This window comes from Peromyscus leucopus, chromosome 2, assembly GCF_004664715.2.
Source record: "Peromyscus leucopus breed LL Stock chromosome 2, UCI_PerLeu_2.1, whole genome shotgun sequence".
NCBI classification, from domain to species: domain Eukaryota; kingdom Metazoa; phylum Chordata; class Mammalia; order Rodentia; family Cricetidae; genus Peromyscus; species Peromyscus leucopus.
In genome coordinates this window covers 153869574-153892323 of record NC_051064.1, presented here as the reverse complement: position 1 = coordinate 153892323, position 22750 = coordinate 153869574, and the positions used below count along the sequence as shown (strand labels likewise).

Here is a 22750-nt window from a genome sequence, read left to right as displayed (position 1 = left end):
ACAGTAAGTACTACAATCCTGTCATCTTTACTCAAGATTAGCCAGAGCCTATCAGCCTGATTTGTAGAAGGCTGATGACATCATGTCTGTAGAACCCAAATCAACTGTTCACAGGCCACTAGTCTTCCAATGTTTTCAAAGCTGATGAGATGTTATGGTATGGTTATAAAGCATTCACCAAAAAGGTTCATGGAGCCCAGTGTGATGGCGTAGATCTTTGATCTCTGTATCTGCAGGTGGATCTCAGCACTGGCAGAAGTTCAAGGTCAGCCTGGCCTATATAGCAATTTCCAGGACAGCCAATCTACAAAAACAAAAAAAAGCTCAAAAATTCCAACCTAATCAATGGGTTAATATAAGGGATTCACAATTTGATGACATTGGGAAGGAGGAGAGCAACAAGAGGCAGGACCTAGCTGGACAAAATAAATTACCGTGAATAATGTATTTTATCCTCATCATGAGTGAAGAGGTGAGCAGCTCTATTCCATCAGGTCCTCTCCACAATGCCCTTCTTCACCACAGGGTGATAAACAGCAGAGCCAAATGACCATGAACTGAAACTTTAAGCCCAAATCTTTTCTCCCTTGAGATATTTCTCTCAGTCACTTGTCACAGGAACAAAACATCAACTAACAAAGAAAGTAAAACTCTTTTAAAATATCTTGACAAAATTTACGTTATCACTAGAAAAGTTTGAGAGAATGGACTCCACCAGTTTTCTCACCTACAAAGGTAAGTTGAGAAGACAATCTAAACATGGACAATAACTTTTCTGGTTTTGTTTTGCCATGTAGCCCTGGGAGGCCTAGGACTAGCTATGTAGACCAAACTCCCAAAGATGCTGTGTCTCTTGAGTGCTGGAACTAAAGTTGTGTGCCACTGTACCAAGCACATATGTATTTTTTTTTCTTTTTCTTTTTTTTTTCCAAGACAGTGTTTCTGGCTGTCCTCGAACTCACAGTGATCCGCCTGTGTCTATCCTGCCTCCTGAGTGCTGGGATTAAAGGCGTGCGACGCTACCACCTGGCTGTAAATTTTTAAATCACTTACTACATTTATTATTTATTTAGCATGTGCCCGTGAATAGGTCAGAGGACAATCTGTGGTAGTTGGTTCCCTCATTCTACCATGTGGGTCCTAGAAATCAAACTGAGGTTGTCAAGCTGAACAGTAAGTGTCTTACCCCCTGAGCCATCGGGCCTGCTTAGGCAATAACTTTTTGGTGGTTAAAGCTGTTTTAAGTTTGATATACTCAATTTTGTCTCACATTCACAGCTAAGGAGAAGTCCATTCTCTTTAGCAATTCCTTGGTCTTAATTCTACTTTTTTTAAGAACAAAATGAGAACTAGTGATAGTCCCTTAAAACCTGTGAAGGGGGCTGGAGAGATGGCTCAGAGGTTAAGAGCACTGCTTACTCTTCCAAAGGTCCTGAGTTCAATTTCCAGCAACCACATGGTGGCTCAAAAACATCTGTAATGAGATCTGGTGCCCTCTTCTGGCTTGTGGGGATATGTACAGACAGAACAATGTATACATAATAAATAAATAAATCTTAAAAAAACAAAAAACAAAAAAAACCTGTGAAGGTACACATGTTCTCGGGGAGGGATGTTTTTAAGACCTTTTTTCTTTGTTAAAGAAACAGGCTCTATATAGCCTAAGTAGGCTTCAAATCTCAACCACCTTGTCCTACCTACAGTATGGGGCAATTGTAAGTATGTATCAACACACCCAGTTTTTTTTTATTTTTAAGAATTTGTTTTTTTATCATCCTGAGTGAGGTAACCCAAACCCAGAAAGACAGTCATAGTATGTACTCACTCATAAGTGGATTCTAGATATAAAATAAAAAATAATCAGACCACAACCCATAGAACCATGGAGGCTATATGTATAGCATGGAGGTCCCTAGGACGACTATGGCTTATAATAAATTTCGGTTTTACTCAATTATTAAAAAAAAAAATAGCCAAATGAATGGAAACACATGAACTATGAACCAAAGGCTGAGGGGGCCCCCAGCTGGATCAGGTCCTCTGTATAGGTGAGACAGTTGATTGGCTTGATCAGTTTGGGAGGCAACTAGGCAGTGGGACCAAGTCCTGTGCACATTGCGTGAGGTGGCTGTTTGAAACCTGGAGCTTATGCAGGGACACTTGGCTCAGTCTGGGAGGAGGGGACTGGACCTGCCTAGACTGAGTCTACCAGGTTGATTGCAGTCCTCGGGGGAGGCTTTGCCCTGGAGGAGGTGGGAATGGGAGGTGGGCTGGGGGTAAGGGGAGGTGGTGGGAGGGGGGAGAATAGGGGAACCTGTGGCTGATATGTAGAACTGAATGGTATTGTAAAATAAAATTAAATTTAAAAAAAGGAAAAAAAATAATAAGAGAGAAACAAAAAAAAAGAATTTGTTTTTTTAAGATTTATTTATTATGTATATAGTGATCTGCCTGCATATGTGCCTACAGCCCTGAAGAGGGCACCAGATCTCATTATAGATGGTTGTGAGCCACCATGTGGTTCCTGGGAATTGAACTCATGACTTTTGGAGTCATTGCTCTTAACCTTTGAGCCATCTCTCCAGCCCCCAGCCTTTTTTTCAAGACAAATTCTCACTATGGAGGAGTCCAAGCTGGTTTGCAATTTGTGATCCTTATGCTTTAGCCCTTCCAGTGCAGGGATTCTATGTATACTGGTTCCATGTTCTTCATGTACCTAAACAATTTCTACTTCACTTTCTTATATAGTATACCGAGAACCAAAAAACATACAGCAGGGACAGCTTATGCCACCTCCATGTAAAAGACTATGGATAGATAACATGGCCTAAAAACAGAGAAATTCATGGTACCTCAAAGTGGCCTATGTTTAAATCATGTGTCAGTTACTACCAGTTACTGGATGGCACAACTCTGGTGGCCCATGACATATGCTGTGACAGTGGCATTTTGAAGCCTCCCACAAATCAAGGACTTATGGGATCCTGGTTAATTCCTTTTCTTCAAATTCCCTGGATTCTTCTCAGGCTACTATTTTCTCCTATGGACACTACATGCACATAATGCAGACAAAACACTAATACAGGGCTGGAGAGATGGCTCAGAGGTTAAGAGCACTGACTGTTCTTCCAGAGGTTCTGAGTTCAATTCCCAGCAACCACATGGTGGCTCACAACCATCTGTAATGAGATCTGGTGCCCTCTTCTGGCCTGCAGTCATACATGCTGTATACATAATAAATAAATAAATCAAAAAAAAAAAAAAACAAAACAAACAAAAAAAACACTAATACATAAAAAACTTCAAGAGAAAGAAAAACATCTTTAAATAAACCAAATCAACAAACAACTAGTCATGGTGGTGGTTGGTTGGAATCTTAGCAGCATGGAAAATATGGAGATAGTAGTAACCTGGAATTTGCTATCGCTGAAATTCACTGTCTCAAAATATATGGTAGAGAATAACAGAAGGTTATTGACATCAACCTCCACAGACCCCACATTACATGTACGTACGTACGTGTACACACACACACACACACACACACACACACACACACACACACACACACACACACACTTGTCAAGATGAACTTAAATGGCTTTGAGAAATTACCCTGGCAGAGGCACTCACCAGACCAACTCTCCCAAGTAAGCTTGTTTCTCCGACCCTGGGACTTAAATTTACTCAGCTAGGCCTCATACTCCCTGGCTATCACAAGATTGTCTCAGTCTCTCTCATTTTTGGACAAGGTTTCATGTAGCCCAGGCTGGTCTTTAACTCTCAACTCTCTGTGTAGTTGATACTTACAAGACTTCTAGTTTTATTGTTTATACCTCTAAGTATTGAGACTATAGGCATATATCATCACAGAACCAAATCCAAGGCAATGTGCATAACAGATACGCATGCTACTGAACTATGCTGTCCCTATCTAGGTTCTTTGTCCTTTGTTTTTGAAGTGCTAGGATTGAACACATAACCTTGGACACTCATCGAGTATTCTACCTCTCAGTTGTATTCCCAGCCTATTTTGAGTTTTTTATAATTAAAAATGCAGCTTCCATTGGACAGGCACATGGCACACACACCTTTGATCCTAACACATGTCTGAAAAACAGAAAATGGCTGGAGAGATGGCTCAATGTTTAAGAATACTGGTTCCTCTTTCAGGGGACCCAGGTTCTAATCCCATCACCCATACAGTAGTTCACAACCATCTGTAACTCCAGTTCCAAGGGGAACCAAAGCTTTCTTCCGGTGTGTGAGGACAGCAGGCATATAAAGTGGCCCATAAACATACATGCAGGCAAAAGAAAAAAAAAAAATTCAGGTCTGGGAGTGTGGCGTAGGGCGACTGAGACTATATGTGAAGTGAGAGCCTGGCTAATAATAAAATTAAAGGGTTAGGACTGAGACTATATGAAGTGAGAGCCTGGCTAATAATAAAATTAAAGGGTTAGAACTTCTGCCTTAGCAACAAGTCGAGACCCAGCCTGTTGTCCTCTTGAAGTATACATAATCCTTTTTTTAGCCAGGTGGTGGTGACACACACCTTTAGTTCCAACACTTGAGAGGCAGAGGCAGGGGATCTCTGTGAGTTCAAGGCCAGACTGTTCTACAAATTGAGTTTCAGGACAGTCAGAGTTGTTATACAGAGAAACCCTGTCTCTTAAAAAATAAACAAACAAACAAACCTAAAAGAACAAATTAATAAACTTTAAACTATGGGTTCAAACTCATAATTCCAGCACTTAGAGGTGGAGGCAGGATTAGAAATTCAAAGCTAGCCAGGCAGTGGTGGCGCACGCCTTTAATCCCAGCACTCGGGAGGCAGAGCCAGGCAGGTCTCTGAGTTCAAGGCCAGCCTGGTCTACAGAGTGATATCCAGGAAAGGCTCCAAAACTACACAGAGAAACCCTGTCTGGGGGGATTCAAAGCTAAGTATGGCTGTAGTGGCTCACACCTTTAATCCCAGTATTTAGGAGGTCGAGGCAGGATTTCTGTGAATTCTCGAGCTACAGAGCTAGTTCTAAGACAGCCAAGGTTACACGAAAATATCTCAAAAACCAAAACACAGGTTGGTGGAATGGCTCACTAGGTAAAGGGACCCTGTCAAGCCTGATGACCTGGTCTGCAAAGCAAGTTCCAGGACAAAGAGAGCTGTTACAAAGAGAAATCTTTTCTTGAAAAAACAAAAACAAAAATTTTTTTTTTTCTATTTTGGTCTTAAGAAAGAATACTGAGATTTAGAGGCAATGGGAACTGTAAATATGCACTATTCTGGAAAGCACCCTTGAAAACTGTAAGAATGTGAAACATGCCAACCATTTGGCTCAATAATGTCGTTTCTAGCAATTTATACTAAAATAAGTAACAAAAACCTGTGCAAAGATATTTACATAGCACAAGGAAATTGTCCCTGAAGTTAAAATCACTTGATGTCTACTAATAGAATGATAATAAAAATCAATGGCTGCCTAGAATCTCTCTGGTTACTGATAGCTTTGTAACCACCCTCGTTCATTAAACATGAATAAATGTATTTAAATTCAGTACAGAAAAATGCAACAGAGAGAGAGAGAGAAAGCACAGAACACAGGGATTACATCTGTAGTCCTAGCATTTGAGGGAGCTGAGGCAGGAGCGTCAAAACTTCAAGTCCAACCTGGGGTACAGTATGAGATGAGACAGAAAAAAAGAGAGAGAATTAAAAAAAAAAATGTGGAGGTACTGGATGATTGGTCAAGTTACTAAAGATGAAAACAACCAAAGCTGTCCTCCAGCCTCTACCTCCAGGCACAGGTTTAAGTGTAAAAATATTTAATAATGTCCACAGTATCTTAAGAAGAGCAGGTTAGGGGCTGGAGAGATAGCTCAGAAGTTAAAAGAGCACTGGCTGCTCTTCCAGAGGTCCTAAATTCAATTCCCAGCAACCACATGGTGGCTCCCAACCATCTACAATGAGATCTGTGGCGCCCTCTTCTGGCGAGCAGGCATATATGTAGACAGAACACTATACACATAATAAATTAAAAAAAAAAAAAAGAGGACCATGTTAGAGTGAGGTGTCTTTGTTTTGTTTTACTTCCTGAAACTCATGCTGTAGACCAGGCTGGCCTGGAACTCAAAGAGATCTGCCTGCCTCTGCCACCACCACTTGGCTAGAGTGGGTTTTTAAATCTCTGTTGAGTTTATATAAGTTTGTGTGCGTAAACAAACGATAACTCAGAAGGTTAGGTGCAGTACCATATCCTTGTACCCTGAGCACACTGAGGCAAGATAAATTTTATTTCAAGGCCACCTTGGCCAAGACAAAAGGAGAAAAAGGGTAAGAAACCTATCCAGAAAAATACAATGAAATAGGACACCTCACACCCTTTTGTTTGTTTGTTTGTTTGTTTGTTTGTTTGTTTAAGACGGGGTCTTATAGCCCGTCTTATACTTTGTAACCCAGGCTGGTTAAATTCAAAGCATGTTATCATCTTCAAAACAAAGCTACCAAGTAAATATTATGGTCTATGTCAGTGGTTATCAACCTGTGGCTCCTGAACCCTTTGGAAGTCAGATGATCCTGTCACAGGAGTCACCTAAGACCATCAAAAAACAGATATTTACATTAAGATTCAGAACAGTAGCAAAATTACAGTTATGAAGTAGCAACGGGGGGCTGGAGAGATGGCTCAGTGGTTAACAGCATTGGCTGCTCTTCCAGAGGACCTAGGTTCAATTCCCAGCACCCACATGGCAGTTCATAACTGTCTGTAACTCCAGTTTCAGGGAATCTGATACCCTCATAGAGACATACATCCAGGCAAAACACTAATGCATATAAAATAAAAATAAATAATTTTAAAATTAAAAAAAAAAAAAGTAGCAACGAATATAAATTTTGGTTGGGGGTTCACCACAACATAAGAAACTGTATTAGCCAGGCAGTGGTGGTGCAATCCCAGCACTCGGGAGGCAGAGGCAGGCAGATCTCTGTGAGTTCGAGGCCAGCCTGGTCTACAAAGCGATTTCCAGGAAAGGTACAAAGCTACAGAGAAACCCTGTCTCGAAAAAAAAAACAAAAACAAAAACAAAACAAAACAAAAAAACTGTATTAAAGGGTCAAAGCTTTAGGAAGGATGAGAACCACTGGCTGATGTAAACATTGGGAAGAATGGAATTTTAGAATTTACAGGTGATAGGCAACTAGCACTCTTGACAGTTCGGTATGGTGGGAACTCCTATTAGTAATCCCAACACTAGGTAAGCAGGTGAAAAGTGAGCTCTAAGCCAGGCGGTACGCCTTTTAATACCAGCACTTGGGAACTTGGGAGACAGAAACAGGTGAATCTCTGAATTTCAGGCCAGCCTGGTCTACAGATCGATCCAGTTCAAGGACAGCCAGGACTACACAAAGATCCTGTGTCTTGGGAGGGAGGGGGAAGATATGAAATTTTCAAAGAATAAAATTTACAAAAAAAATCTCAAAAGTTCACAAATACTTAATTCAGGGAGAAAAAGATGTTTTTACTGTACTATCAAAATTGACATTGATACCATATTTTACCTGTAATGCAATGCATTATTTCTTATTCTGTCAAGAGATCTTGAAGATAAAACACTATCAAAGAGGAATGCCTTATTAGACACAGGTGAATTGTCAGTAAATATGAGGTGGTACCACTGGACCAAACCAATTTGTGTGTTCCAGAAATTACTGGCTAGCGTTATGGGGTGGGGAGTGGCGGCTTGTGCATGAGACTTGCAAATGTCGACAAAAACTCAATTCCTGACGTTAACAACTCAGGGTCACTGTTGTTGCTTCGAGACTCGATCCATCTTGATATGATGTGTTGAGAGCTTTCCAGTGAATGTGGCATGACGACATACACGGGAAAGAAAACCGTCGGGCACCATTCGCATCACGGAAGACCTTGGCCTCGCCCGTGATTCTGCCTCTCTGTCCCGAACCAGAGGCTGCCAGCTGTCAGACACAGGCAAGCACGCAGACAGGCCGCGAATAGCACGCCATCTCTCGGATGGGCCTGACGCTCCTGTGACCACGAACGTTTCGGTTCTGAAACCGACTTCGCTGTAATGCTTACCCTACACGAGGGCGTCGCGAGCACGATCTCGCTGAGAGGTCGAAAAGCCTGTAAGCCGGGCGTGGTCCGACCTGCGGTGCCCAGTCAATGTAGAGCCGGGGTCTGGGCAAGAATCTGCGGGAAGAAAAGGAGGGAGGGCAGAAAGCAGGTGGAGCTTGCACTACCTGAGGATGTTGTGTGCTTCCATGCTCCGATTCTGGTTACTCGAGCACACCACCGCCACCCGCAGCGGCGATGACGGCATGGCACCGACCGCGCTACCCACTGCACTTGCTACGGAGATCCCACCTAGAAGTCGGCTTCCGCTCAGGGAAGATGGCGGTAACCGGAAATCAGAACGCGGAAATGAGGGCGACGTAATGCGTGGGGAGGGTCGGCGCTGCTTTCCTGGGCCCGCACTGCAATCAGCACGGGTGAGCGACCGAACGACCGGCCAACACCGCGTTAGTTTGAGGCGAAAGCTGCTTAAGCCGGTGCTCGAGGACCACCTATGCCGGCAACTGACGTCACAGCATCTGCGCCGGCAGAGTGATGTGCGCCGCGCCTGCGTCCAGACGTCTTAAATTGTCGTCGCCTTTGATGACACGCTGAGCACAGAGCTTGCGCAATATTGGAAACGGCCAGGCGGAAGTCTCGTGAGACCTTGTCTCGGGTTCCTTTGGTCTAGGTGGGACGTCTCACAATCCGGTTTCAGCCGCGGGCGAATATCTCTTCCTCAGGTTCACAGAACTTCTAGAAGCACGTGATTTCCCTTGGAGAGCCCTTAAAGGGCTTTTAATATTTAAGTGATAATGAAATAAGGCTGGGTTTGGTGGCTCACACCTTTAATCCCAGAACTCCGTAAACAAGATTTATAGCCTGCCTGCCCTGTTGCTTTTCTTCTCTATCTCGAAAAAAAATGGTCAAAAAAAAAAAAAAAAAAAAGGGCGGGGGGAGATGGTTTAGATGAGTGGTTTGGAGATTCTCAGAACTCTCTTGAGTTTTGAGCTAAAAGAAATAAATCATAGTCGGGTGGCACTGGCGCACGCCTTTAATCCCAGCACTCCAGAGGCAGATCTCTGTGAGTTCAAGACCAGCCTGGTCTACAGAGCGAGCTCCAGGACAGGCACCAAAACTACACGGAGAAACCCTGTCTCGAAAAAACCAAAACCAAAATAAAAACCAGGACAGGCACCAAAACTAGCCCCCCTCCATAAAAAAGAAAGAAAGGAAGAAAAGAAAGAAGTCATTTCGGTCCATTTTCAGTATGAGATGCATTTAAAGCTCATTAAGGAATCACAGCTAAGCACAAGGCACTAATCTCCTATCTCCCTAGCTGGCAGTCTTCAGTTTACCCTGAGATTGAAAAGTTGTTATGGGAAGAGAATCTGGATCCCCAGGATAGATAAGGCTTTATGTCCTCAACTAACAAGATGAGGCAGCAACATTGAACACCAGGAAGACTGTAACTCCTTAAAGAACTCAGTCAAAAGGAACTAAAGGTGGGGGGAGGTGAAGAAATAAAATTAGGGATATATGTATGTATATATATTTTTTAAAGCACTATTTTGTGCCAAATATGCAAGCTAGTCAATTTTCTTTTGCTCTAGGTTGAACCTTGACTTTCCCTGGTTGTGAAATACACTATTTTCACTTTTGCTACTCTGAGTCCCCAGAACTGTTATTGTAAAGTGAGTGTCCTTGCTTCTTACAGGGGTCTGCAGGGATGCAGCTTGGAGAAAGCTGTGAATTGCTGTGCTGTCAGAACGGGACAAAAGAGAGGCTAGGAATGGCAACTGTCCGCCACAGAATCAGAACAGTGAAAGCTGGCAGCCACTGGGGGAGAAATGGTGTGAGAAATATGAACACAAAACGTAACTCTTGCTCCAGAGGAACTAAGAATTTATTCTGAGCCAGATATGAATGATCACAGCCTGAGCACATGGATTCAGGTTGCTCTAACAGGCATATTCCACCATGGGAGAAGTTTCTTGACTTTATATGGCCACAGAAAAAAAGCAAGCCTGTGGTGATATTGTGTTCCCCAAAATATTGTGCACCCTAATAAACTTATCTGGGGTCAGAGAACAGAACAGCCGCTAGATACAGAGGCCAGAAAATGACGGCACACACACCTTTAATCCTAGCATTCTGAAGGCAAAGATCCATCTGGATCTCTGTGAGTTCAAAGCCACACTGCCAGGCGTGGTGACTCATGCCTTCAATCCCAGGAAGTGATGGCAGGAAGCAGAAAGGTATATAAGGCATTAAAACCAGGAACTAGAGGTGGTTAAGCTTTTAGGCTTTTAGCAGCAGTTCAGGTGAGATTCATTCTGGATGAGGACTCAGATGCTTCCAGTCTGAAGAAACAGGGTCAGTTGAGGAATTGGCAAGGTGAGGTGGCTGTGTCTGGTTCTGCTTCTCTGATCTTCCAGCATTCACCCCAATACCTGGCTCCAGGTTTGTTTTTTGTCGATTAGACCTTCTAACAATTCGTGCTACACTGCCATAAACTGGTGCATTTATCCATACATTAGTAGAAACATCAGCTAGGCAGGTTACGTCAAAGAAGGAAAATCTATAGGTTTCAGGTATTAATCTTATGTTTATAGCTTTGGAATTAGTGGAAGTTATTTTTCTGCTAGGTTTGTAATATACCAAAGGTTTTACTTAATGGTTGAAGGAGTTAGGTCAGATCAGAGGTTAGTAACTAATGGCTATTAAAGAACCAACCCCAGGTGTGGTGCTTATGCCTGTAATCCCACCACTTGGGACACTACAGCAATAGGATTATGAGTTTGTGCTACATAGTGAGTTCACATCCAGCCCAGGTTACTACTGAATAAAAGCCTGATTCAAAGGGGGAAGGGGCAAAGATAGTATAAGAAAATTTTTATCTTCAATCTTCAGTGTTCCATCTTTATAATCACAATGTTATAATCAACCAGTCAGTCTGCAGGATCTTCAACTTAGATGTGAATTTTTTTTTTCAGGGAACTACACATCACTAAATTGTAGATTTCATTAGAATGCACCACTTGTCTCCAGAATGAAATAGAAACAAGGACATGGATGTTGCCTGTATCTGAATGTCTGTGACAACAGATCTGTAGCCATGGGTGAAAAACAGACCCTTTGTTGGAGAGGAAATTAAGAAACTCAGAAGCCAGCCGGGCGGTGGTGGTGCATGCCTTTAATCCCAACATTTGGGAGGCACAGCCAGGCAGATCTTTGTGAGTTCAAGGCCAGCCGGGTCCAGGAAAGGCTCAAAGCTACACAGCATAACCCTGTCTCGAAAAACCAAAAGAAAATAGAAAAACTCAGAAGCCTAGTTGTTGCGGGCACCATCCTCATTGGTAGTGAAGTCTGCCATCATTGTTCTTTGTGTTTCTGAGGAAAAAAGTTTGAGAATCTATTGTGAGATAAGCCCACCAGAGACTATCACACAGACACTCTTAGAGCAAAAATGAAAGTCTTTATTGTTGCCCAGTGGCTGCACAGAGAACTTTCCCAAATCATGTAGCCTTGAGCCTTACAGTTCTTTGTCTTTTATGTACAAAAAGCATATTTTGATTGGCACATCTCAGTTAGCAAGAAGCAGAACTACAGAAGCCAAAAAGCAAGGTTAGTACATTTAGGGACTTTTACTTGGGGACTTTCCCAGAACTATGGACTATGTCTTTGTTTCCAGTTTGTCAGGTTTTAGGGACTATTGCTGGATTTTAAGGGCAGAATGCTATCTCTAACATGGCATCAGTCAGTGCTAAAATCTGGGGGCCTGTTAAAAACCAGGTGCTAAAAATCCTTAAGGGTCCCTCTGACAGGGTCAAGGGAACACTATAAAAAAGCATGTGAGAGGCCAGCCTGGCTACCAAGTGAATCCCAGGAAAGGCGAAAAGCTACATAGAGAAACCCTGTCTCGAAAAACCAAAAAAAAAAAAAAAAAAAAAAAAAAAAGCATGTGAGCCAGGTGATCGTGCGTGCCTTTAATCCTAGCACTTGGGAGACAGAGCCAGGTGGATCTCTGAGTTCAAGGCCAGCCTGATCTACAGATCAAGTTCCAGAACAGCCAGGGGCTACACAGAGAAACCCTAAAAAATTTTAAAAAGTAAGAAGCATGCAATTGTTTGTGTTTCTAGGACTTGAGGATTTGAGGGATGAATGAAGACTCCCCACTCTTACAATATTTGTTATTTTAAAATCCTGTGGTTAGGCCGGGGCGATGGTGGCACACGCCTTTAATCCCAGCACTCGAGAAGCAGAGCCAGGCAGATCTCTGTGAGTTCAAGGCCAGCCTGGGCTACAGAGTGAGTTCCAGGACAGCCTGGGCTACACAGAGAAACCCTGTCTCTAAAAACAACCCCCCCCCCAAAAAAAATCCTGTGGTTAGGAGTGGTAGTGCATACCTTTTGTTTGGCTGGTTGATTTGTTGTTTTGTTTTCAGTATTTTTGAAACAGTCTCACTATATAGCTCTGCCCTGGAACTCCCTATGTAGATCAGGCTGGCCTCAAACTCACAGAGATCCTCCTGGCTCTGCCTCCCAAGTGCTGGAATTAAAGGTTTGTGCCACCACCTAGCTCTGCGTGGCCTGGAATTCACTATGCAGACCAGGTGGGCCTCAAACTCCCAAGAGCTGGTATTAAAATGCCACCATGCCTGGCTAGGACAATTTTTCTTTTTTTTTTTTTTTTTTTTTTTTTTTTTTTTTCGAGACAGGGTTTCTTTGTGTAGCTTTGCGCCTTTCCTGGAACTCACTTGGTAGACCAGGCTGGCCTCGAACTCACAGAGATCCGCCTGCCTCTGCCTCCCGAGTGCTGGGATTAAAGGCGTGCGCCACCACCGCCCGGCAACAATTTTTTAATAGAATAACACAACTAACCTAATAAATCATAAATGTAGTATTTAAGTAATAAAACTTGGTGTCTTTCTAGATATGTGAATTGTAGCTGAAGTTTTCCTGGTCCTTCCTGGCCCCTAAGGTCCCACAGTCCTGCAGCCACAGCCACTCAGACACAAATGAACACACAGAGGCTTAATATTAATTAAAACTGCTTGGCCATTAGCTCAGGCTAACTTCTGACTATCTCTTATACTTAAACTCAGCCCATTCTGTTAATCTATATGTCGCCACATTTTCTGTGGGTTTACCTGTGTGCCATTACATGCTGCTCCATAGATGGCGGGGCTGGTGTCTCCCCCTCAGTTCTGTTTTTCCTTCCCTGAATTCTCCTTGTCTGCTTATTCTGCCTATACTTCCTGCCTGGCTACTGGCCAATCAGTGTTTTATTTATCAACCAATCAGAGCAACACATTCACAGCATACAGAACATCTCACAACACCTCCCCTTTTAGGTCTAATCAAAAAGGAAGGGTTTAACTTTAACATAGTAAAATTACATATCACAAACAGTTATCAAGCAAGAATTACAGTTACAATATTTAGTCCATTTGTACTTTGTATAAATAAAGAAAATATTCTATCCTATATTTGTGAGTCTAAAGTTTTATATCTAATTTATCTTTTATCATAACTAAGAAAAATTATAACTATCTGGTCTTCAACTACATCAAAGACCTCAGAAGGATATATTACCTAAGTAAACAAAAAGTACATTGTAAGCAAAACTTCCAAAAATCTACAATGACAGAGACAGCTGGCAGCCTGGACCATCACCTAATGTTCCTTTGTAAAGTTGGGACATCTGTCTTCAGCCTACAGGCCTAGAGTCTCTCAGTTGCTTCTCTCTGTGGCCTGTAGAATATCTGGCAGTTTCTTCTGTGAAGCAGGAACCTAAAGGACCATTTTGCCTTGCAAATTTCAGTGGTAACCTTCCTATGGGTCCTGCATGTCCAGTCAATGCAACATTTTGTCAAGCAGTCCAGGCAAGAACAGTTTCTTGCCCAAATGGCTTTTTTTGCCAAGAAGATAAACTCCATATGGAGTGTCTTTGACACTCATCTTTCTCTTTGAAGTAAATTGGTGCTGCCAGGGGCAGATGTGTCTCACTGTCCAGAACATCTAAGTTTTTAAAACACTTTAAATGCCATATTCTGTAGGTCTTTGAAGTGTTTGAAGATCACCTATCTATCTGAAATATATCTATGTATACCTAGAAAACTAAAATAACATGACTATAAGCTTGATTATCATAGATGACTAATTATTAATCTGTATTTCTTTTTTTTTTTTTTTTTTTTTTTTTTTTTGGTTTTTCGAGACAGGGTTTCTCTGTGTAGCTTTGCGCCTTTCCTGGAGCTCACTTGGTAGCCCAGGCTGGCCTCGAACTCAGAGATCCGCCTGGCTCTGCCTCCCGAGTGCTGGGATTAAAGGCATGCGCCACCAACGCCCGGCTATTAATCTGTATTTCTTAATTATACGTTACAATTTCAAATAAGCTGCACAATATAGTACCCTAAACAGTAGAAATATGCATACAATATAACAAGATTAACTTTAAATTAGTATCAAGAAACTAAAATCCATAGCAATGTAAAACATTTTAAACAAGGTGTTGCTCTTTAAATGTATATTTAATAATCTACCCTTTTGTCCTATCATATCTATATCCTATATTTCTATACCTGTGAAATCAACAAAACACACAATCTCTTTTCTTCATACCACTTTGCAATCCTTCCTGCCTTCCCTTCTTCTCCAGGCCTCAGTCGTCTTCCTAGACAACCCACTACTCCCCAGACAACAATAACAGTACTTCCTGTTACTATAATCTGTATAGTTTAAAATTACAAGGTCTTGTGTAGTCCAGGCTAGCATCAAACTAGATATATACCTGATAATTACCTTCAACTCCTGAGTGCCAATCCCTTTTTTTTTTGAGACAGGGTTTGTCTATGTAGCCCTGGAAGTCTTAGAACTTGCTCTGTTGACCAGGCTGGCCTCAAGTGATCCAACTGCCTCTGCTTCCTAATCGTTGGGATTAAAGGCATGTGCCACCATGCCCAGCTTCCTTATTGCCAGTTTTATTGCCATGTTGCTTTCCATTGTTTGGACATACCATGTTTTTGTTCAGTCATCTACGTATGGGTATTTGGGCTGTTTCTAGTTCCAGACTATTACAGATAATCTCATTTGTGTGTGAACAATTTGTAAAAATACTTTCATTTCCCCTGAGTTAGTACCTAAAGGTGGAATAGAGAAGGGGTTTTTCTTTTTTCTTCTTGATTTTTGAATTTTTATGGCAGGGTATCACTGTGCAGCCCTAGCTAGCTTCAAATTTGTAATTCTCCTGCCTCAGCCTCCTGAGTACTAGAATTACAGGCATGTGCCATCATGCCCAGCCTCTGTGTGTGTGTGTGTGTGTGTGTGTGTGTGTGTGTGTGTGTGTTTGTGTGCGCGCGCGCACAAATTCTTCACATTTGAGTTGAGAAAACATCAAGGGGCCAGGCATTCTGACACACAATGTCCTGGCATTCTGAAGGCAGAAGCAGGGGAAATCTGTCAGCTCAAAAAAACAAAAAAAAAAAAAAAAAAAAAAAAAAGGGAAGGAAGGAAAACTGCTGAGAGGTGGGAGCATAGCTCAGTGCTGGGAGTACTTGGCCAACATCTACAAGGACCTGAGTTCAATCCTTAGCATTACTTAGTAAGACTGTCTTACTCTACAATGCCAGCTGGTCAAAGCAATCCTCTTGTTTCAGCCAGCTAAGTAATGAAATTATGTGTATATGCCACCATGTTTGGCAATAGGCAGAAATTTAAAATAATGTTTTTTTACATTCCTTTATTTTGTGTGCACCCACATGGACTGTGTACATATAGAGGTCTGACAACAACCTCCAGAAGTTAGTGCACTCCTCCACTGTGCGTCCTAGGAATCAAATCCAGGTCATCAGGCTTGACAGGCCCTTTGCCTAGTGAGACATCACACCCACTTGTGTTTTGATTTTTGAGATAGTCTCAAGTCTCGGAGTTTGGGCTTGGATTTCTAATCCTCCTGCCTCCATCTTCTAGCTGCTGGAATTATGGGTTTGAACCACCATACCTAGATTAAATTTTTTTTTGTTTGTTTTTTTGTTTTTTTTTGTTTTTCGATGCAGGGTTTCTCTGTGTTGTTTTGGTGCCTGTCCTGGAACTCACTCTGTAGACCAGGCGGGCCTTGAACTCACAGAGATCTGCCTGGCTCTGCCTCCCGAGTGCTGGGATTAAAGGTGTGTGCCACCACCGCCCAGCGAGACTGGGTTTCTCTGTCCTAGAACTTGCTTTGTAAACCACGCTAGCCTCAAACTCACAGAAATCCCCTGCCTCTGCCTCTCAAGTACAGGAATTAAAGGCTTGTGCCACCACCGCCTGGCGTTGGCTGGGATTAATGGTAAATGTACATTGTAGAAGAGATCAGAGAAGCTGAAGGTATAACTAGAAACTTCACAATAGGGATGGGAATGAAGCTCAGTTGTAGAATGCTTGCCTAGCACACACAAAACATCAGATCTGACACCCAACACTGTATAGAGTCTGCAGCAATCACTTCAGCACCTGAGAGGTCAAGGAGGGAAGGTCAAAGTTCAAGCTCATTCTATAAGAAACTGTCTCAAAAAATAAAAAGGGAGGGTCAGGGAGAGAGGGAGAGAAAGGGAAGAGGAGGAAGACTGAAAAGGAGGCTGGAGTGGTGGTGCATACCTGTCACACCAGCTCTCAGGAGGCTGAGTCTCACACCTTTAATCTCAGCAGTCAGAAGGGAGGCACAGGCAGCAGATATCTGGGAGTTCAAGCCCAGCCTAGTCTACATAGCAAGCTTCAGGGCAGTCAGGGCTACACACTGAAACCCTATTTTAAAAGCAGAATTTTCCTTAGTCACACTAGCCACATTTAAGTGCTCAAGACCCACAGTGACTAATAGGGTTCACACGTCCTAAGCCCTGGTAACAGTGAACTCTTGGTAACTCCCGTGTGACTCAGCACATGGACCTTCTAGAGGAAGGTGGTCACCCCCTGAAACACTGGCACTTCCTTTATGGAGGTTCAGTTCATTCAAAGAAAATGGTTATGGATCATTCTGGTAGGCTAAGGTAGTCATACGCTGTGACTAGGTTTTTGAAGGTAGGCAGAGCAGAGGGTTTTGTTTTGGGTAGAAGTGTAAAATGTCGCTGGAGGATCATACTGGACATTTCAAGAAGTGCCACACACTTGAACAGGGTTGGGATGAGACATAGCTCTGTCTGGGGCATAGTTGTGGGGGACCTACTAATTAAATGGAATTTATTTCTTTCCATATGGCTGGTAAGTTGGAGTTTTTTGTTATTGTTGGTGGTGGTGGTGGTGGTGTGTGTGGGTGTTTCTTGGCCTTTAACTCAACATATAGCTGAGAATTACTTTGAACTTTTTTTCCCCCGGAGACTGGATTTCTCTGTGTAACAGCCCTGGCTGTCCTGGAACTCATTTTGCAGACCAGGATGGTCACAAACTCAGAGATCCGAATGCCTCTGCCTCCTGAGTTCTGGGATCAGAGGCGTGTGCCACCGCTGCCAATGTGACTTATCCTACATTCTCCATATCCTGAGTGCTGAGGTTACAGATAGTTCCCACAACTCCGAATTTATACAGTGTTGGAGATTGAACCCAGCAGCTTTTAAATACTAGGAAAGCATTCTAATAACTGAGCTACAGCTGAATCCTGTTGAGGCCCTGAGGAGGTCTAATAGAACTTAATCAGAAGAGGACACATGGTCCTAGCTCTGGAATCAGACTGTCCCTAAGGAGCTAGAAGTTGGACACTAAGGTACTTCAGATAGAGCACTTCCGGAGTGCCAACTCCTGCCCATGCTGGTTGAAGACACCAGAATACACATCATATACAGCCTAGGTCCCCCAAGAACAGCAGTGAGAGGCAGCTGGACTGCAACGCCCTCCCATTTCTGCCCTGGCTGTCTAGACAACCTGCTATGTCCTCCACCCCTCAGATGAATCTAGGCACATCGCTACACCCCCAACCTTTCTCCCACCCACTCCGGATGAGTCATTCATCAGGGCTAGCTCATCCCTGTCTTGTGCTTTTGCTTTCTTCAGGGTCACAGTCGCAAAAGAGTCCCAAGGACATTCCAGGTGGGGAGAGTGAGTGGCTCACACAGTAGCCCCAGGTGTATTTTCTACCAAATTCTATTCCCAACTCTAACACTGCAGAGGGAAGCCCCAGGCTGGAGAGGTACCCCCTCCTAAAGCTGCCTAACTGTTGCTTGTCACAGTTCAGATGGGTCATCATTGTATGCTGAAGCTATTTCTAACCACTGCCAGTACCACCCCACCCCCGCCCAACACAGCTGGCCTAGAGATGCTTTCCCAGGGTCTGAGGGTGGACAAGCAAGCTATTGGACGTCCTGCCTGTTCTGCCAGAACTGTAAAGTCAGCATTCCAGTGTACACTGCCTGGGGCTGATCCCCATCCCATCCCCACTGGGAAAAGGTTCAAGGCCAGCCACTGGACTAATGCTTGAGGCCCTTGGAGAAAGTAAATCCACCTTCCCTTCCCTCACCCATATCCTTCCCTCCAACATCCCAAATAAACACACAAGACAGTGTTTTTGGTCTGAGTGATGGACATTTAGATGTTGGCAACTGACCAGTGCCTCAGAGGGAGCGGGCAGAGCAAAGACAGAGAGGTTGGGCACAAGTGCTGCCAGCCAGGGCTCAGGTCATCAGATGGTTGCTGGGGTGAGGGTGGGAGGGAAAAGAGCCAGGGTCAAGTCCAGTGGTCAGAGCCCAGGCTCAGAGATGGGCAATGCCTTATTGTTCCCTGTGCCCAATATCACCAGATGTCTGGGTAACCTCAGCCAGGTGCCTGTGTCTGCCAGGAGGTAGGCAAAGCCAACCTCTGCCCATGCAGATGGAGGGGCAATATCCCTGGGGTCAGATCTCAGGCTCTCCATCCGCTAGTATAAGAAGGACAGGGGGTAGTGAAGTAGCTCTGTGACCACTGTGGTCTCAACTTGGTTGAAGCTTGGGATCTGGCTGGACAGGGCTGGCAGCTTTCCTTCAGCCCTCATGATCCCTTCAGCTGTCCTCCCACCCCCCCCCAACCCCTACACACACACACACACACACACACACACACACACACACACACACACACACACACACACACGGAAAGTCCTAATCAAGGCAGTACAGTAAAAGGAGAGGGTGAATCCCCAGCCTCCTAAGGTGGAGGACACTCACCCCTGGATGCAGCAGCTGGACGTTGGGCCCAGCCTGCTGAGCTACATCATGGCTCTTGGCTTCCTGGACACCCACATAGGAAGACAAAACAGGGCCTGTGAACACCTGCCCCAGGCTCCTGAAAATCTCAAGGATGGTGTGTCCTCAATAGGACTCTGGCCAGAAGCATGCATAAGCCAGCCAGTCACAGGGCCACAAATCCCCATGGACAGCTGAGGGATGATGAGTGGCTCCTGCAGTGGGCCAGAGAAACTAAGGCACAAAGCTAACCTAAGCCCACTGGGTAAGGTGGGGTGGGTACAGGATCCAGAGGTCACTCCTCCCCATCTGCAAAGCACAAAGTGACCAAGCAATGATCATGGCCAAGCTCTGACAACCTGGCACAGGACGAAAGTTCAGGTTGATGATCCTGGCCGGCCCTAAAAGGCCTCTAGAGATGGGGAAGACCCCTGGATGCGGCTGACACGCTAGCCTGGCGCCTATGGCCAGTCTGAGGCCTGAGTCTGGAAGACACCCAGCTGGGGCTGGCAAGGTCGTGGGATGATGACAAGGTCCCTGCATGGGCTAGTCTCCATTAGGCCCTCCACGGGCATCGTAAAGAGGGAGAAGGGACGAGAGGGAAGCAGGGAAAGGGCCTACGGTCTCAGCACATTTGGGCAGGTGGAACCCAGGTGGGCAGGTCGCTTTGCGCTTCAGGATTGCCTGCGCAGACTGGGTCGCCGGAAAGTCGGGTGCATGAGGTTCTCGGTGATGTAGGCCACCAGCAGGCAGATGACCACCAGCATGACACAGATGGAGCCGCCCACAGCAGTCATGGCCACCACGATCTCCTGCATAGCTGCCGGTTCGGCGGTGAACTCCACGCACTCAGCGAGCTCTGGCTGGGCGTCGGCGAGCTCCGCGCGCAGCGGCAGCGGCTGCAGGCACAAGCGGTAACGCACGCTATCGTGCACATCGGGCAGCAGGTAGTCGCGGCAGGAGGCGCCCAACAGCACGCGATCGCACGGGAAGCGTGTGTAGGTGCCACGCCACGAGCAATTCAGCGCGAAGACTCGCACGCGGCGCGCCTCAGCCGGAGCCAGGCGCCACTGCAGCAGGACGCTGCCGTTGCGCAGGACGTGGGCGCGCAGCGAACCACCCGCCGAGACCAGCGTCACGCAGCCCGGCGCCTGGCAGCGGAAACCCCGAGCGGGGCTGCGAAAGCATAGGCGCCCACTGCCTTCGGGGCCCTCGGACAGCACCTTGTAGGGGCACCAGGGCGCGTCGGAGGCCGGTTCCCAGCCCGGCGGCGTCGGGACCACAGAGGCGCCTGAGGGCGGCGAGCAGGCGGCCAGCAGCAGCAGCAGCGGCGGAGCGCGCATCCTGTGGCTGGCCCAGCGCAACGGGGCGCGGGCTCCCGAGCGCACGGGGCGCGGCGGAGGGTCACGCGGGCCGCGCCACCCCAGCCGCTGCCGCGCTCGCCCAGCGCAAGGCCCCCAGCCGCCACCCGCTCCAAACCGCCCCACGCCCAAGCCCAGTGGCCCTCGGACCTAGCGGCAGAGGCGGGGCTGTCCCACGTCCCGCCCCCTTAACCCTCTCTGGGCCGCATCCCAAGACGCGAGAGTAGCCCTACAGAGCAGGCGATGCGCAAAGGCCCTGGGACAGGCCCTTGCCACAATTGATGAGGACCCCAGACTGAAGGTCCCTCTATCCGATACTGACCCCTTGTGGCCAGCGAAAGGGTCCTGCCAGCTCTGACCAAGAGAATAGGCACAAGGACTGAAATCTAACTTTACCCTGAGCTCCTCCATCTTTGGAATGGATGGCATCTACAAGGGAGGGAAGTCTGAGACAAGGCTTTGGCTTGTTCAAAATTGATTAACTGCACACTTGAAGAGAAGCTGCAGGTCGGACGCACCTTCTCCGTCCCATCGGCTTTCCTTCCCTTCTTTGGCTCATGAGGAGGGCCAGGACCTGACGAAGAAAACACCCCCACAAAAAGCCCACACTGAGTCAGGTGGTACAGGCCTGTAGAATTAAGCTGCTTAAGAGAAAGCCTATATGGGCTACCAAATGAGTTCAAGGCCAACCTGAGTAATTTAGTGAGAACCTCAAAATGAAAACAAGATACAAAAGTAAAACAAGCACCCCCAGAGAGGTTATGGTGGCCTGAATCTACAATCCCAGTTCTTCGGAGGATCGTTCAGGAGGATCAAGGCCATCCTTGACTACTTAGGGAACTTGAGACCAGTCTCAAAAACACCAAACAGACGCTGCTCATCTTGTGGGGTGCTGTGCTGCTCCCCAGAAGGAGGGAAGAAATGCCACACTCCAGGACCACTGTGGTCCTACCTTTGCACACGTCACTCAACACTCAGAGCTTTCAGGGCCAGAGAACGATGGCTAGTCCTGCCTGCCCTAACTAGGGGTGAAGTCAGAACCCCCTAATGCTGAAAGCTCTGCTATTGAACAGGGAGCTGAGGAGGGTCTCAGCCAACTGTCCTATAGATTCTGACCCCCTCATGACACCTTCAAGGTGACCTTAGCTGGGAAAGGAAAAAGAGGACCTCGGTGGGCTGCAGTGTTCACTGGGTCCTACCTCTTGTGCCTGTAGATGATGGTATGTTCCCACACACACACACAGAGCCCTTTCCTAGCCTATATTCTAGTTATCCAGAAAAACCCGAAAAGCACCAGGCTTTTTTTTTTTTTCCTTCGAGACAGGGTCTCTCTGTGTAGCTTTGGAGCCTGTCCTGGAACTCGCTCTGTAGACCAGGGTGGCCTTGAACTCACAGAGATCTGCCTGTCTCTGCCTCCTGAGTGCTGGGATTAAAGGTGTTCACCACTGCCTCCCAGCTTGGTTTTGTACCAGTCTTATGGGCAATAGCTGAGCCTCAGCTCAGTATCAGAAACCTCCCACCCAGCCACAGTGTACCTCATCACTAACTTGGAGGGACCCAATCACACGAGGCCTCTCTGATTTGTAGAAATCTTGAATAGGGTCTGCAGAGATCTCTACTCCCAATGGATAACAGAGATTTTGAGATATATATCCCCCCACCACCCATTTCTGCCTTCCCCTTAGGCTGGGCAAACTTCAGACTTTTGCCTCATCATTGTAAGAGTGCCCAGGAATTTCTCAGGAAAGTAGAAAATAATGATTACCCCAGGGACCTGCATGTCACATCCAAAACTACCCAGACCCTTCATTCAGTTGACTTTTAGGTATCAGTTGGAAACATGGACACCTAGAGTCTGTCTTTACCTAGGTGTAGGGTACAGACAATGGGCAGAGAAACACAATGTGGCATCTTTGAACTGAAGAGAGCTGGATGCTCAGTCTCAGTTCACACCAGGAAGTAGAGCCAGATGGATGCAGAAAGATGTGTGGTGATTTGGATAGGAATGCCCCCCCTGTAGCTAGAGTTTTCCTGCCTTGCCCACAGTCAGGGCAAGTCTTTGTCACCCGCCAGTCCCACAGCCGCTTAGACCCAACCAAGTAAACACAGAGACTTATATTGCATACAAA

General features: G+C 45.6%; 2 protein-coding genes across 2 annotated transcripts in view; both read right to left on the bottom strand.

The window, feature by feature from the left end:
• Ssu72 (SSU72 homolog, RNA polymerase II CTD phosphatase) overlaps window positions 1–8640 on the bottom strand; it is a 35242-nt gene extending 26602 nt beyond the window's left edge. The window contains exon 1 of the mRNA XM_028891402.2: window positions 8261–8640. Coding sequence (XP_028747235.1) covers window positions 8261–8340 — 80 coding nt within the window. The 5' untranslated portion in view covers window positions 8341–8640. The remainder of the gene's footprint in view (window positions 1–8260) is intronic.
• Window positions 8641–18605: 9965 nt separating this feature from the next.
• On the bottom strand, window positions 18606–21609 carry Fndc10 (fibronectin type III domain containing 10). The gene has a single exon (XM_028891473.2). It carries the CDS (start codon window positions 20601–20603, stop codon window positions 19935–19937), a length of 669 nt encoding a protein of 222 aa, XP_028747306.1. The 5' UTR covers window positions 20604–21609; the 3' UTR covers window positions 18606–19934.
• Window positions 21610–22750: the final 1141 nt, after the last annotated feature.

What these genes read in the sequence shown, in the direction of transcription:
- Fndc10 (XM_028891473.2), bottom strand. Translation starts at nt 20,603, where the DNA reads ATGCGCGCTCCGCCGCTGCTGCTGCTGCTGGCCGCCTGCTCGCCGCCC.